Source organism: Embiotoca jacksoni, unplaced genomic scaffold, assembly GCF_022577435.1.
Source record: "Embiotoca jacksoni isolate LCO1_2020_lvr unplaced genomic scaffold, fEmbJac1.0.p SCAF_13, whole genome shotgun sequence".
NCBI classification, from domain to species: domain Eukaryota; kingdom Metazoa; phylum Chordata; class Actinopteri; family Embiotocidae; genus Embiotoca; species Embiotoca jacksoni.
In genome coordinates, this window is record NW_027185263.1 from 14,597,157 (window position 1) to 14,612,776 (window position 15,620).

A 15,620-nucleotide genomic window follows, 5' to 3' on the forward strand; every position below is an offset into this window, starting at 1 on the left:
CATTGCTGCTTCATCCCTTAATACCCAAAGCTTTGACCTTGACTAACCCTGAAAAACCCATGTTTAAGTATTCACACACTTTCTTTCTTTCTTTCTTTCTTTCTTTCTTTCTTTCTTTCTTTCTTTCTTTCTTTCTTTCTTCTTCTTTCTTTCCTTCTTTCTCTCCTCCCTCATTCTTTCCTTCCTCCTTTGCTTTCTTTCTTGTCACATTTCTTTCTATGTCCCTTCTCTTTTCTGTTCATGTCCATTAATAGTCCAGCCCTCAGAGAGGTCCTTTCTGCTCACAGGCCACCATTAGAGATGAAGAGCCAAAGTGATTTCCATGTAAATGGTGTCAGAATGTCATTTTCAAGTGAAGCTGCTGAGAAAATGAATTCCTGAAGACGAGAGATTACCAAGGGGCAATGACACCTGGATTGCATTCTCACAGATTCCCCATGCTGCTGCTGTATAATGGTCCATCCATGAAAATAGCTTTGTTTGGCTTCTGGACTGTGTAGATGCCTAAGTGTCAGTCAGCCCAACCAAAGAGGGGGAAAGAAAAAGGACTCAGATATTACCATATAAATGTATGCTAATATAACCACTGGTCATTTTTGGGAGATGAGCAAATCACAGTTAAACTCAGTGTGAAAGTGCAGGTGTATGCGAGAGAAGGAAATTGTTTCCTTATTGATGTATAGCATAGTCAAGGTATCGTGATACATTTTTGAGGGTAAACAGTGTCCAGGGTAAATAAATTATATTTATACATCACTAGACCTTAGATATAGAAACAACGAAGCTAGGACCAAGTGGGTCAACAGGCTTTAAGCCCGACCTCAACCATTTTTTGTCTTTTTTCTTACAGAAGAGAAGACACGTCAGAGAATGGCCGTGACCATCACCTTCACAAAGGTTAGTACAGTGCTTATCTCACTGCTACAGTGGGATTATCTTTAAGCAATTTGGTTGAGAATTGAAATCAATTTGAGGTTCTATGTGGATTAGTCAACACTAAATCATTTCAAAACATTGATAAACAAGCAATCAATAGAATTAACTGGGCACACTTTGCATTTTCCAGAAATTTGTCTCATTGTGGTATAAAGAGGTGCAATTCTCTTTCCTTATGCTTGTATTATGTTTCCTTTGAAAACTTTTTGGCATCTGAAGGGACAATCAGCTATAAATACATGAATTAGATTAGATGGATGATGTAAATGTACAGCTATTATTCATTGGGCATTGTGCTGTATTTTGTTACAAATTATATGCCAATATGTTGAAATGAATGACGACAACAGGGGTAATACATACAAGTCAAAGGTGACAAAGAGCACAAATTGCAGATTATTTGGCTGAATTGAAATTTATCAGCCTAATGTTTGAGTTATACCTGCACACCAAATCAGGTAATATATGCTTCAGTCCACTAGAGGACACTGTGTCAGGGTCACATTCTGCCTCGCCAACACGTAATAAGTAGTATGCCTTTGGTTTACAGAAAAACGGCATTATTAGGGTCTGGATAAGACCTTAACGCAAGTAATTTTTATCATAGCAATGTTTTGTATGTCATGTAAGTTAAATATGGTAAGTTATTTCAGTAACTTACGTACATTACCTAAGAGACATCCGTGTTGACTTACACTTTGTCCTAGACTTGATGAATGAACCCTGGATGAAAGTCCTGTGTTTGTTCCATTCAACCACCCTCAACGTCTTCCCCAACGTCATCCCTATGCGGACGTTCTCTGTCTTTGTCCTTATGGTCTTATTATATGGGTGTACTTTTCACACCTCGGGGAGGCAAAACGTGACAGTATCCTCTTCGGTACTGGCGGGTGTATTACACAAAGAATGTTTGTGTTATGATTGGCTGTCACGTACGGTCTGTGTTTAGTCTGCCTCACCCCGGGTTCAAGCAGCAAGTGGCTTGGTCATTCTAATCAGTGCAGCAACATTGTTGCTGGAGAAGAGCACGTTTCCTCTTGAGATGATTATCTTTCCAATGTCACACTCTCAAGTCTGCTCCTGTCAGCATGATCGATGACCATGATATTGACTTGGGGTTAATTCAAAACCGCACTGCTGAGTTAGATGAAGGATCTTGATAAGAGTGCCGGCGATAAGAGTGCAGTTGAAAAGAAAATTGTTTCGGGTCACACACCCTTGCAGCATCAGATTCCATGCAGTTCCCCCATCACTTTGTAGGTACAGTAAGAATAACTGAAAACTAAAGGTAGTCACTATGATAGTTTTATAATGTCTGTTGACATCTGTAATATGTTCATAAACCTACAGTACAGTGCAGAGGCCTTTGGCTTGCTTAAGGTCTTCTGCTTTACTGTCAGGAATACATATTTGAGACTGGAGATGAATATGCCTTAATATACAGCACGTGAGCAGACAACAGGATTTTTTTTCATAAACTGAGCTGGTGCTGTTTGGCTGAACTGAATCAAACACTTGGACCAAGTAGCCATGTATTGGCCTAATCCACTGAGCCCATCACTCTGCTGTATGGTAGACTGAATTGAATAAATAGCTGCGGAGCAATGTTGCGGATCAATTCTCCGTTTGTTACACACATCATTACACAGAAGAAGATGCTCTCATCAGTCACCGTGGACATCGTTTTCAATAAAATAAAACAAAAATCAATTAATGTTGAGAACTATTCATTTGATGCAAGCACAGGTGAACTGCTCATGAAGAACACACAGAGGAGTGTATGGAAGGAAACTGGAGAAAAGGGTTCCACAGACATGCAAGTCAGGTAGACTCAAAACTCTACCATTTCTGTTGCTGTAAATGTGTTTGTCTTTGCTATCTCTATGATGAATTGGATGTTTTCCTGCCATGTGGCCTATGCATGCTCAGGTTCCAGCACCCCCACTGCATATACCTGAATAGGAATGAGCAAGAAGGGGGAAAAAAAAAAAGCAAGAAATGGGGTGAAAAGCATTTCAATTCCACTCAGTGAGAGCGAGAGAGACGCAGGCTGGTTTTGCTGCGGGTAAACATGAACCCTGTGGGATACTGTTCTGCAGATTGTGAACTACAATGCAAGGATGTTTCCCCGTATTGCAACAACACACTGCGATCCTCTCCCCACTGCTGCATCAGGTAGCTTGAGCTGTGAGGCTTCATTTGGAAAACCTTCAAAAGTATGCGGTAGATATGTACAGTATGTACACTGAACTCCAAATAGTGTCAAACCACGGATGGCAGCAGGTCACAATGCATGCAATGCATAAAAAAACAGTAAATAGTAAAATAGTCAATATTTGGAAAATGTCACTGTTGTACGAAATCTTCTAGTAATGATGTTCATTTTAACATAGACAGACCAGAAATACTAGAATACAATTTTATTCAAAATGACCTGTACTTTAACTCTTCATGAAAGCATTCAAGATAATGCAGGTCTTCAAAAGGACAAATTGGAAAACCAGAAAAAAAAAAACATTCTCTTCTTTTTTAAGAATTTGCGAGAATAAAATTTAATTGATTATCTAACTGTTGAAATTCAGAATTTCCTCATGTCCTTCAACGCGTGAGATGCCAGTCTTAATCTGTAAACGTAAGCTGTCGGAGTGTAGCCTTAGGACCCTGAGGATATTGGACCGAGGTTGCTGCAGAGGTAGGTTTGTGATTTGTATGCACCCCATCTGATAGCTTCTCCAGGATCACAGATGGATTATTTAGGCTCTTCCTCCAGCATAGGCTCCTTCTTTTGACCCCACACCCCTCCCCTTTTTCTTTTTTCCTTTTTTTTTTCTTTTACAGGTCTACAACGTGTCTTAGTTTTCCTTTCTCTTTCTGCTTTCATTGTTGGGTTACTTGGATGCCTCAGAAACGAACAGTGGCAGAGATTTTGGCTTTACAAGAGAACATGGAACAGTAATACTGAAGGAATAACCTGGAGGGGTAAGTTGTAAAGTTGTACTCATATTAGTGTGGCATGGTTTAGTAATATCACTGCTGTGAGTGCGCATGTTTTTGGCATAGGTGGCTTCAGAGGGAATTGGATGCTTTCCCTGCCCATTGATTCTTATTAGAGCAGTTGCTGTCCACGTGCTGTAGTGCTGAAAGTTATCTGTGGCTCACAAATTGTTGTGCATGCAGGCAATAATGCAAATCTATATTTATATTTATATACATTTACTTTAATTGACGAGAACTTAGAAGAGAATTCTGCTTCATTAAAGGATTGCAGAATTTGTGCTGCACTTTATGTGTTAATAGGTGAATCATAACTTCGCACTTTTGCTAAATAATAGGAGCTCAGGCAACTATAATCCTGAGTGATTATATTGGTGTGGAAACAAATATTGTATCCAACTATTAAATCTATATAACCGTATATTAAGATTGCATTTCCCAAACAATATTTTGAAATGCTAAACCATTTGCAATCCTACAAAATCAAGGTCTCTCTGTTCCTATTCTACTCGTGCATTCTTTTTTTTCCCTCTGGTTTCTAATTCTGAAAATCCTTTGGTGGGTTTGAAAACACTGGACTAATTCAGTTATGAATATGTGCAAGTAACAGTTGCTCAATTTACATTCAAATAAATTCAAACTCACATCTTATTTGGCTGTACTATCATCTCAACATCGCAGTAAACATAAGTCACTCTTAATTGGCTTTCCTGGCCTAATGAAGCTAAGCAGTGAGGAGGCATAATGAGCATCCTACAGTACTGTACACTGACTGAGACTCAACAATCACCATATTGAATGGAATTAGTGTATTCATTCCCTGCCAAATCTCTCACTCTGTGAATGCCTTCAGCTGGGCCTGAGGTGTTTATCAAGGAGGGGAACAAACAATGGTTTGCTGCAGTAGACTCGCTGCTTTGTTGTCATTTGAGTTTTCATCAGTATTTTCTCTTGATCGCATGAATACTGCTAATAATACACAATGCAAACATACTGTATGTTTCCTTCATTATTTGCAGATAGAAAAGTTCAAATGGCAGCACATTCAGCTGTCAAAGGTCTTGATCCAGACATACTAGGGTCATTCATCTCCCGGGGTCATAGGTCACGGCCCTTCGTGGTTCGTCCGTGAGATCATCTGTTATTCACAAGGCTAGTTCTTCTGCTCCACAGTGCCTACTCAGCTGACTTGGAACTACGAACCCTGACTGAGCTCCAGACATTTCCTCTCATACTTTTAATATCCTTTGTCTTGGTCTGATAGCTCCCCTAATGCATTATAGTGGCAGCAATGAAAGCCTGTATTTGCCTCCTCATCCATTCTCCCCCAAACGATGCAGCCATATGTCAGCGATAACTGCCAGGTGTTGATAAGAACTCCTCAGAACTCCTCAGTCTTTTTCCACGAGAAGTCGGCGAGCCTTGGGTAATATAAAAGCATGTGATGTACGACTTTACCTGACTGACAGTAATGTATGCAGGTGGGTTGTGTGTTGTGTGCGCATCAAATATCACAGCCTGTCTGTCTTAATAGCGCGAGCCTCTTCCTTCACATGCCTCCCACTGTGGCCTTGATTTAGACTCCAAAATTGTCAGTGAATCATAGTTCCTGGCTGCGCCCCCTGCTTTCACTTACCGTAGCACCCCAGTGGTGTTCTACTACAGGGCTGCTGATCACATAGAGATGCATCCAGATTGAAATATGCTTGGCCGTAAACCTGACCATGTGTAAAAATAGCCATTTGCAGTTCAATGACAAAACATATTTGCCTGAAGCATGAAATAATCCCCCACACCAGGTACACCAGAATTATATTCCTGTGAATGCTACAGGTGTGTTGAATTATATCCGCTTCTCCTTGCAATTTGTGTCCCTATTAAACATGCCTCTTGACAGATTTACAATGTAGTGTCTTCACTTGCACCTTTTGACATGATACACTTGGTAACAGATTGCATTGCTCATGTCTGTCTCTTTGAATACATGGGATTAAATTTAGGAGGGTGAAAAGATGGGAGTGGGAGTGGAAGTGTGTGTGTGTGTGTGTGTGTGTGTGTGTGTGTGTGTGTGTGTGTGTGTGTGTGTATGCGAGTGGAGGGGGTGAGGTGGGAAGGTGTGCTGAAAACTGATTCCTTTCACGCTCCAGTGCTCTCTACAGTATGTGATATGTCTGCTGGAGGAGGAGGATGTGGGGGCGGTGGGGGGTGGGAGGGTGGGGGAGTTCAAGTCTATGTTATTGACAATATGTTAGATGGTGAAGTGTGATTATTCCCCCGGCAGACAGAAGAAGGAAGGGGACATCAGTAGTCGTCATCTCCTTTGAACTGCACACTCTTCCCCATTAGCTCTGAGCCTGAGCAGCCGCAGATATCTTGTTGTCATGTCCTTCAGTATAAGGACAGCTTTGCCAATGTTGGCTGCGAGTGCACGAGGATATATGGCACAGTACGATGTACTCACGTGGTGGGTGCAGGTTATTGCCTTTATGTTAATGAGAGGGTGGGGGAAAAGTTAAATGGAAAAAGTACGACACTAAACTGTCTAAACGCACTGCTAATCTTTACATTGTGCAAGCCTGACCTTGATGTTTTTGTTTCAGCTAGGACTGTCCCACTCAGTCTTTTCATTGTATACTAGACTTCATAGTTTTCATAGGGGTTATCATCTTATTATGTATATGCTCATGTGCTTTTTCTCTTTGACTCATAATTTTTTCTCCACTGGCATATTTTTGAATTACATTGTGGATGTATTGTGTTCCCCCCCCCCCTTTAAATCCACTTTCTGCAATAATCTCATTATTCCCACCCACATTTAATATTCAGCGCTCCACAAAATGCAATCTTCCTCACTCATTATGTTTGTAATACACTGTATCCCTGTGTTTGTAACAGCAGATTTCAATCTGAATGTTATTCATATTGAATATTATATTACTTTGGAGTGTTAGTGTTTCTGGTAGCTTTTGAAGCATCAGCATCTTTACTAGACATGCAGAAGACTAAAATCTATATCAAATGTAATCAGTCAAACCAGGATAGTTTTGAAGTTTTTGTTGTTGTTGTCATTACTGTGATACAGTTTATAGAATTATGCCAAACCCACACCATAAGAAAGAAGAGAAGAACACACAATATAACATACAGCAATAGGTCTGTTGTGCTATTCTTTCACACTGAGGTGCTTTGAGCTAAATGCTAACATCAGCATGCTAATGTGTTCACAATCACAAAACTAACATGTTAATATTTGACAGTATATTGTTTACTATGTTCCCAATCTTAGGTTAGCATGCTAATGTTTTCTAATAAGCAATTAAACAATGTAGAGAATAGGCTGACAAGATTATCATTTGTAAACCTTTGGTCAAAAAACAATGTAGGCTATTGAATACATTTGGACCTGATAATGTTGCTAGATTAAGTTTTAAGAGATTGAAAAATGTATTAATTAATCCTGGAGGTGATGCGGATGTCTGAACCAAATTTCATGGCAGTCTAGTCGTTTTTGAGACACTCAAAAGCACAAATAGTGACACTAGAGGAAGAATCAGAGGGGGTTCATCTCACTGAATGAAAACTTAAATGTGTGTGTAAATCCAGTTAATACTGAGCTTTTTCACTTGATAAGCCAAAACTTTGACCTGTTCTTGGCACTTCAGTGGATGAAAAGTCAGGGAGCACCAAAGTCATTAGAGCTGATCCTCTTTTCATTTAGTGGCAGTCCATTCAATAGTTGTTCAGGCATTTAATGGAAATGAATAATCTCAACCTCATAGTGGTACCAAGGGAAAAGTTAAGAGAACACCAAAGTCATTGAGATTCACACTCTTATGACTCTGAATGTCTGCACAATCCATCTAATGGTTAGCCTCGATATTTGGTCCAAAGTGGTCAACTGACTGACCAACAGACCATCATTGCTATCCCTCGATATTAAAAGTAGGCTAGACAGTACTAATTGACATACCTTTATACAATTAAATTTAAGACCTTCATATCTACAAGTGGATTACAACTCAAACATAATCTGTATGTAATGGTCTTCAAAATAAAAAAATAAAATAATTACAGTAAATAGCTCTGCATGCCTTGTTTTTCCAGGTTTTAAATAAAGTCAGCTAACATTGAGATATATGATTTAAACAAACAGTCCAATTTGTAATTATGTGTAAACTAGAATTTTTCAATTAGATAATTTTAGATAATTAATGAAAGATTGAATCCCCATCAGCCGCCATTAATGAAAATGACACAAACCAAACCCAAAACATTGAACATGTACAGAACCCCTTTCTCCTATTTCATATATCTTTTCATCACTATGTGCACAGTACTTTCACTTTTTGCTCAAGGTTTGGCAGATTTATAGTGTTGGCTGGGGGTGTGTGTTTCTCCAGAACAATTAAAGTGGTGCATGGAGTTGGTGGCCGCAGGGTGCCAAGGCTTCCCAGGAATCTGGCTGTCCATCAGACAGCTAGGATGAGTTACAAAGCTGTTTGTACCACAGATGGCTGATCAGTAGAACTGACTTCCTTTTTTTTTTTTCCTTCTTGCCTAGCGCTGTCATAGTGTCTCATCACCATACCCACTTGAGAACAAGGGTGCATTTTATGTTGTGTGTGTGTGAGGATATGTATTTGTTTGGGGGGGTTCAGGATGGGTTGTGCAGCAGGTAAATGGGAGCAATGTTTGTGTGGTGTTTGACTTGGATTATGTATGAGCACATGACATTTTGATGGAGCGCTTGAACACATAGCATACTGGCACTCAGTTTTTGCACAAAGCACATAGAAAGCATATTTAAGATGCTCACTCATGTGTTGGAATAAGAATGGAAAAGCAACCAGAGCAATCTGCATTCCCTCGCTAAGTGTGGATTGGATGAGGCTGAAACGGGCAGACCCGGAGTTTTGCTGCATGCTGGGTGGGTTTCAGAGGAAAGTCCATCTGTCTGCCTCACTTCTTTATAGTGGAGTTTCACACAAAAACTTGCCCGTACAAACTTGCCAGCAGGGTAGATGGTGGACAAGGAGTATGTGTGATATGGGTGTGTGAGAGGAATTCTAAATAAGTGATAATAATACTTAAGGAAATGATTTGAGACACATGAAACCAAAGTAAAAATCAAACCATGTTGCTGTCTGACTAACGTTGGAGCACAGTCATTCCTGCAGCTTGTCCCTAATTCTGTTCAGTACACGTGATGTCCTTACAACACATTAACAACAAGTTCTCATGTCTCTTTGTCACAGATTCATCAAAGCCTTCCTGAAAGCACACTGCACCATTTGGGACTATGCTGGCTATTCAAACATTCTTTCTCATCAGCCTGCTCTGTGTCACCCTGCTGCAGCAGGGCCAGGCCATGGACATGTTGCCAGGTGAGAATCTCTTGTGTGGTTGAGAGAAAGATGAAGAGAAATCTACAGAATTTGCCAGCATTATCTTCATAGCAGAACTTCAGCACCTTGTAAGGTGCAGAAATGCTGTCCCCTTGTGGCAGAAAACTTGAAGACAATACTTCAAGTATTCGTACACTGTTTGTAAAATAGGGCATATAGAGTGATACGGAGAGAGCAATGATCCTTGAAATGTGTTTATCAAACACTTTTGACACTTGTAACAAAGATATGCAATAGAGGGAGGATATTTCAAAGTTTATTGTCAACACTGACATCAGTGCACTGGAACAGTGAACTTTAATGGGAATTTGATAATTCTAGAAAACTATATATTAAAAAAACAAACACAAAAAACCCCTACTTTCTTATTTACACCAAACATTTTATTTTGCATTATGTTCTGTGAATTGTGAGACATTGACTATGAACCTTGAATTGCCTTTGGGTGTAATAATGTTTTTTTTGGTTTTGTTTATTCTTTCATTTATTTGAAATGAGATCAAATAAACTTTACAATATAAGTCATTACTGCTAATACTATTTATTCAATTATAGTTTTAGTTTATTTTTTTCAGATTTCAAGTGGCTTTGATTCAAATAATGACCTTGTCTTCTGCACTGGACACATTGTAAACAGTTATATAGTCACTAAACTTTGATAGAACACTTCTGAAAGGTCTGTATTTGTATTTCTGGACATTGTTTTTTTAAACTTATACTCCATAACATGGCAGTAATAAAAACTAACAATTACAATTCTGCCTTTGTTTCTGCTTCATGCCTTTAACTCCAAACACATGGTAAAGTGGTGGCACCCTCTAGTGGTACATTTTCAGGCAACGTCCATGACTATACACCATATCACTGCCTAACCAGTTATTTTGACAGCCAGTGTATAAATTATGGGTAAATCAATGGGAACTTTATGGTTGGTGCATGTAAGCAATCAATGTATTAACATGATTTATTTTCTTATCATCATTAATGTCAGTATTTAAGGAAGCTATGCAAAATATTCTTTGGTTACTGAGCTACATTTCCATCAGCAGTGTGTATTTTTAAATGCATGTCTCTTTAGATTTAGTTTGTGCTTACACAGATGAGCTCATATTCCTCTTGTGACTAAGACATTAGGGCGTTCACACACTTTACCTTTGTGAGACTGCATAATTAAATTAGATTACACATCACTTCTAAAATATGCTTCCAGAGCAAAATGTATTCATCTAGTGGCAAGGGAGATATCTCTTTAAGTTCATCTATTTATTAACTTCAACTTGATGAGTCATCATCTGAATAAAAATTCAGTCATTTCTTTACAATGTCAGAAAAAGTTCACAAAACTGTTTTGTTGGAAATTAAGGCTATATTCACAGAGATTATATATGAGAGTAATAGAGTGTATTTAGGCAGTATAAACTTAACTCGTTACGTTATGGTTTTTGAAACACTTTTTGTCATATCCATTTAGTTTCCTGCTAACAGAAAAAAGTCCACATTGTAAGCTACACAATGCTGTATGTTTGAACTCGCTGTTGTTGTTTTCATACAAACAGATACAGACAAACATAGAGGAGGACGTGAGGCCATCACCCAACCACCTGCATCTGAAGCAGAACCTGAACAAGACAACAGCTTTGGATACAAAGGTACGGCCCATTAAACACTAATGATTAGTGTAGACCATGTGCAGAATGCTTTTGTTAATGCAGTGGTAATCATCCCGAACTTGCACGTTACTTCCTGAGGAGTACATGCAAACAGTTTACTCACTTGTTGTCCTGTTTTTGCGTTTGGATTTTGCTGGATTTGTTGTAGCCAACACTGCTTTAAGTTGCCTCGCTTTTATTTTGTCAAACGGCTTTAAAGAAAATGTCTGAGATAAGCCCGGACAAAGCCAGCTGTCGGTGGAGTGATGCGCCAGGTTGTGCTGATTCTGTACTTGTCCCTTGAACGATAGAATATTGAACCCATTTCCCAGGAAGAGTGCTACATTTCCTTTTGCTGACAAAGACTCTAATGCCACTTAATGCCAGTTCAGCAGCTGCACGCTGCAAGTGCTGTGTCCAAAGCCAACACAATTTGATCCCCTCTCCCTTTGCTTTGACATTTTATGGTGAGGGCTCTGACATCGGATGCACTGAGGTATCACAAAGCTTAACATTTAAAGAGTTCCTCTGGCCCATTAGCCTCTGCGGTTTTGGAAGATGACAACAAATTGACTCAAATGCTGCAGTCTTTCTGACTCCTGAAGCAATTTTAAACCAACACAAATACGACAATATTTTTTAAAATCTTTTTATGAGCATAAGAAATATATTTTTTATTCTATTATTGAATCTCATCTTCTAATCTTTTTCTTTTAATGTTGGATATGTAGTGCTAGTGGTTAAAAATGAAATTCTTGATCTGTTTGTTTACTCTATCAAGATAAAAAAAAAACAAAAAAAACCTGTTTTTTTTAATATTTAAACTCTTTGTGGCCCATGCACTGAAGGAATAAACACAAATATGACAGTGAGATTGTGCAAAGTTGAAAGCATGTCTAAATCTTAAAGACTGATAAGAACATCCAGGTGGTCACCAATTTGGAGGGAAACTGAGGAAAAAACAGAAGGCGCGGTTATTGCATCAGCTTTTCTGCCTGCGATGTGAAAGGTGAAGACGATGGCTGCCTCTCATTTTGCTGATGTACTCCGTATGAACCTGAGCAACTGCAGCGCTACGCAGTGAGAGGCGCTGACAAATAAGCAGAGATATAGACAAGAAAATGAAAGAGCCAAAGAGCTGTCAGATGGAGCGGCGAAGAGTTAAGAATCATTTCGGAAAATAAGAGCTAGACGCGCCAAATGATCTGAGAGGAGCCACTAATGACAGTGATGTGTTACAGACACTATCCACTGATACACACACAGTTCATACAATCCACTTTACCAATATGCTGATGTCAGGTATGGCGACAATATTTCATTTCCTAAAACCTGTCTGTGTTTTTCATGGACGCTCAACAGTCACTAATAGAGGACTAACCCTGGCCAAGTCTGTTGCTCTGAGGAGATTCCAAATTATTTATTTTTTCATAAATATTTCTTTGGATTTGGCTTTGTGCTTTTTGGAGCTATTTCCCCCCTGCTGGCTGAGAACCAACTGGATAGCTACTCTGGAGAGAAATAAATAAATATAAATAGGTCCCAGCGCTTGGCACTCACTCCTTGAAAGCGTTGCCATATTTTGTGCTGTGTTGCCACGAAGACGTGTGCGTCTTTGTGTCCATTTTTTTTTTTACCATCTGTTCCTGGAAATATTGGTGTCGGAGGTAGTTTTGTGAAATCCATGACACAATTCACAAACTGCATTTAGCTGTGTACACTGCACCTGTTGTTATGTTGAGGCAACACGCACAAAGCAAAAGCTCCACTGGTGAACCCTCTATTCCTTTTGTTGTTGGTATTTTCACCCTGTTGTAATGGTAGCCAGCTTATTCCTATTAATTTCATGAAATGAGAAAAATTATGCTGTTATTACATGACCAACATCATATTGTCCTCTACAATACAATATACTACTGCTGTCATTTGGTCCTGGCCAACTGGCCCGCCATGCAGAGTCACAGTCAGGATAATATTTACATGGAAGATCTCATTGGGAAAATTGGAAGGAAAACGCAATAATAATGTGAAACAAAGGATTAAAACATGAATAATGGGGGAAACACCAAGAAATATGGACAACTGCAAAATATTTCAGAGCCATTGTGTTGCAGGAAATGTGATAAATTGGGTATAGAAACTGGGGGGAAAGAAGAAAATGCAGTAAGGCAGAGGGGACTGGAGGGTGTTCACAAATGGGGAAAAAAATAATAATAAAGCGCATGTTTTATAAAGACAGACAAAGCTTCATCGTGAGACTGTAATTTCCCATATTTTACTGTTTGTTTACCAACTGCGATGCCTCGGCTTAGAGCGCTGCCTGCATTCAGCAGAGCCACCAGCGGTTCACAATGGGCAATTAAAGGATTTGAGGCGAGAGGGCAGGGAGAGCTGAGTAAGTAAACTTTGTTTGGTCTAAATGTGACTCAAAAGACCAGAAGCATCACTATATTTCTTCTGTGGCGAGTCAGTGAGCCGGGAATTTGTCTAAATGCATAATTATTGTCTCTTGTCTTCTGGTGCTGATTTGAGTTGGATATGTGGAGGGATTTTCAAGATGCATGCTTTTTTATTGTAGAAACTAAGCATGTACTTAACTTAGTGTATTTTTATAGTGGCATGCAGCTTGCCTGCTTACAATCCACTGGGGCTTTGAAGATCTCTGATTAGAGCATAAACCTTAAACGCCTTAAATATCAATAATGTACCTCAAAGCAAAATCTAAAACCCACAGAAATATCAGTACCAGCTGTTACCAGTCATATTATAAAGACTGTGCTGCAGCCGTGCGGCCAGCAGAGGGAGTGCTGACCCCCTTAGACAACAACGACATCTCTGAGGTTCACCAGGTTAGAGATGCACTATAGTGCAACTATCAGGTTTATTGTATTAATCTTTTATCACCTTACATTTTGGCTAATTTAACTAACCTAACACGGAGGATATGTGATTATTACTTCAACATGATATTAGGACACAATATATGAGACATTACACGTCTAATGCACTTTAGACGATCATCTAATTTCCCAGTGGAATGTTGAAAGGTCAGCGGGTGAAATCCTCATCGATTTTTGTCTTCGACTGAAGAAGCCCAATGCTGCTGCAGCCCACTTGGTATAGATGAAGGCACATTTCACTGGCTCATTAAGAGCCCCGTGTTGTGTGTGTGTGTGTGTGTGTGTGTGTGTGTGTGTGTGTGTGTGTGTGCGCGCGCGCGTGTGTCTGTGTGTGCGCTTCCTGAGCTGGCCCCCTTTGGTTCTGATAAGGAGATACTGGACGTCCCTCTTGATAGAGAGATACAAATAGTATAAATCATTCATCAAGGTCATTTTATGTTCCCTTTCAGCAGTAGACACACTGTAAAATATTTAGTATGTTTTAGTTTGCGAATCTGCATTTCATTAAAGGCTCTTCTTAACATATATGATCATGATGGACACTTAAAACAAGGCCTTTAATTCTTAGTCTACCACAGGCTGCTGACATTCATTAAACTAAAGGCAGCTTGATTTAGAAATAGCCTGGCACGTTGTCTGGTCCTGTTATTTTTTTTTTTAAGGTATTTTAATGAGATTCTAACATTTATTAGGCTGCCTCATTTTCATAAGGGACGAGCTTGATACAGAAGCCAAGCGGAGCCTTTCACTGTGAATGCATCCTCATGCGGTTAAATGGTGCCTGACTCGCAGGAATCTTCTCTGCACAACAGAAAAAAAGCCTCTGACTGGGTAGGGAAGCCAAAGCAGCTCTGCGCGCAGAGACGCACGGCGCCTCATCCAACCAGCGCCAGACCCACGAAACCGGGGTAACCCTACACATTTAAACCATTAAAGTGACTGCAACCGGACGCCTCCGTTGCTTTTCGACCCTCGCTCTCTGGCTCAGCCGCGGAAATCTTCCTCTGAAGTGGAACTTTAATAGATTCACCGATGAATTCCGCGAAGTTCTCTGCGCTTGGAAGTGAGGAGTTCGGCAGGGGGAGTGGAGGAAATCCAAGTGGTGTTGAGTGGATTATTTACCCGCAACGATGTCTCCGATTGATCTGAACTTTGACTCCAAGAGAAATTCACTCTCCGAGGAGCAGTTCTGAACATTATTATCTGTGTCACTGCGGAGTTCAGGAACTCTCCTCCACCCTGATGCCCGTCATCGGCTCTGCTGCTGAAGTTCTCATTTAGATGAAATAGAAAAAAAAAGAAGAAGCAAAACACATATTCTAACTGGATTAACACCGTTTCCAGCTGCTCTTAGAGATGCCTGCCGGTTTCACTGGAATTTACTGTCTACTGGCATTGCTAAAGATTTGTTCAGGTATGAGTTCCTTATTGCCTGTTTTTTCATATATGTTCTGGGGAAGGGACGTTTCCAATGGGCTACACGTGTATGCCGAAAGAGAAATATTAACAGTGATGGTGGAACTGAAAGAGAAGTGAGAGAGCATGATGAATTTTCTAAGTTTGATCTGTCACAGCACTCTGCGGGTATTTGGGCTACCTTTTCTCCTTGTAGGCTGCAGTACCAAAATGTGGCCCCTGACCCATGCTGCATGCTGCTGAAAGAGCCCCATCTATCTACAGTATATCCCTTTACAATCCAATGCAATGCTCTTAAAATCAGCTTTTTTTTATGAACT

At 39.8% G+C, this 15,620-nt stretch overlaps 1 protein-coding gene across 3 annotated transcripts in view; it reads left to right on the forward strand.

The window, feature by feature from the left end:
• The first annotated feature begins 3,673 nt into the window (after nt 1–3,673).
• Nucleotides 3,674–15,620, forward strand: part of LOC138196608 (roundabout homolog 1-like) — a 92,962-nt gene continuing 81,015 nt past the window's right edge. For 2 of the 3 annotated variants that reach the window (XM_069146835.1, XM_069146834.1), the window contains exons 1-3: nt 3,674–3,915; nt 9,186–9,314; nt 10,892–10,984. In XM_069146835.1, the coding sequence (XP_069002936.1) occupies nt 9,230–9,314; nt 10,892–10,984 (178 nt within the window). In that variant the 5' untranslated portion in view covers nt 3,674–3,915; nt 9,186–9,229. Of the gene's footprint in view, nt 3,916–9,185; nt 9,315–10,891; nt 10,985–14,748; nt 15,299–15,620 lie in introns of those variants that run through there. The other variant, XM_069146836.1, reaches the window with a different exon arrangement.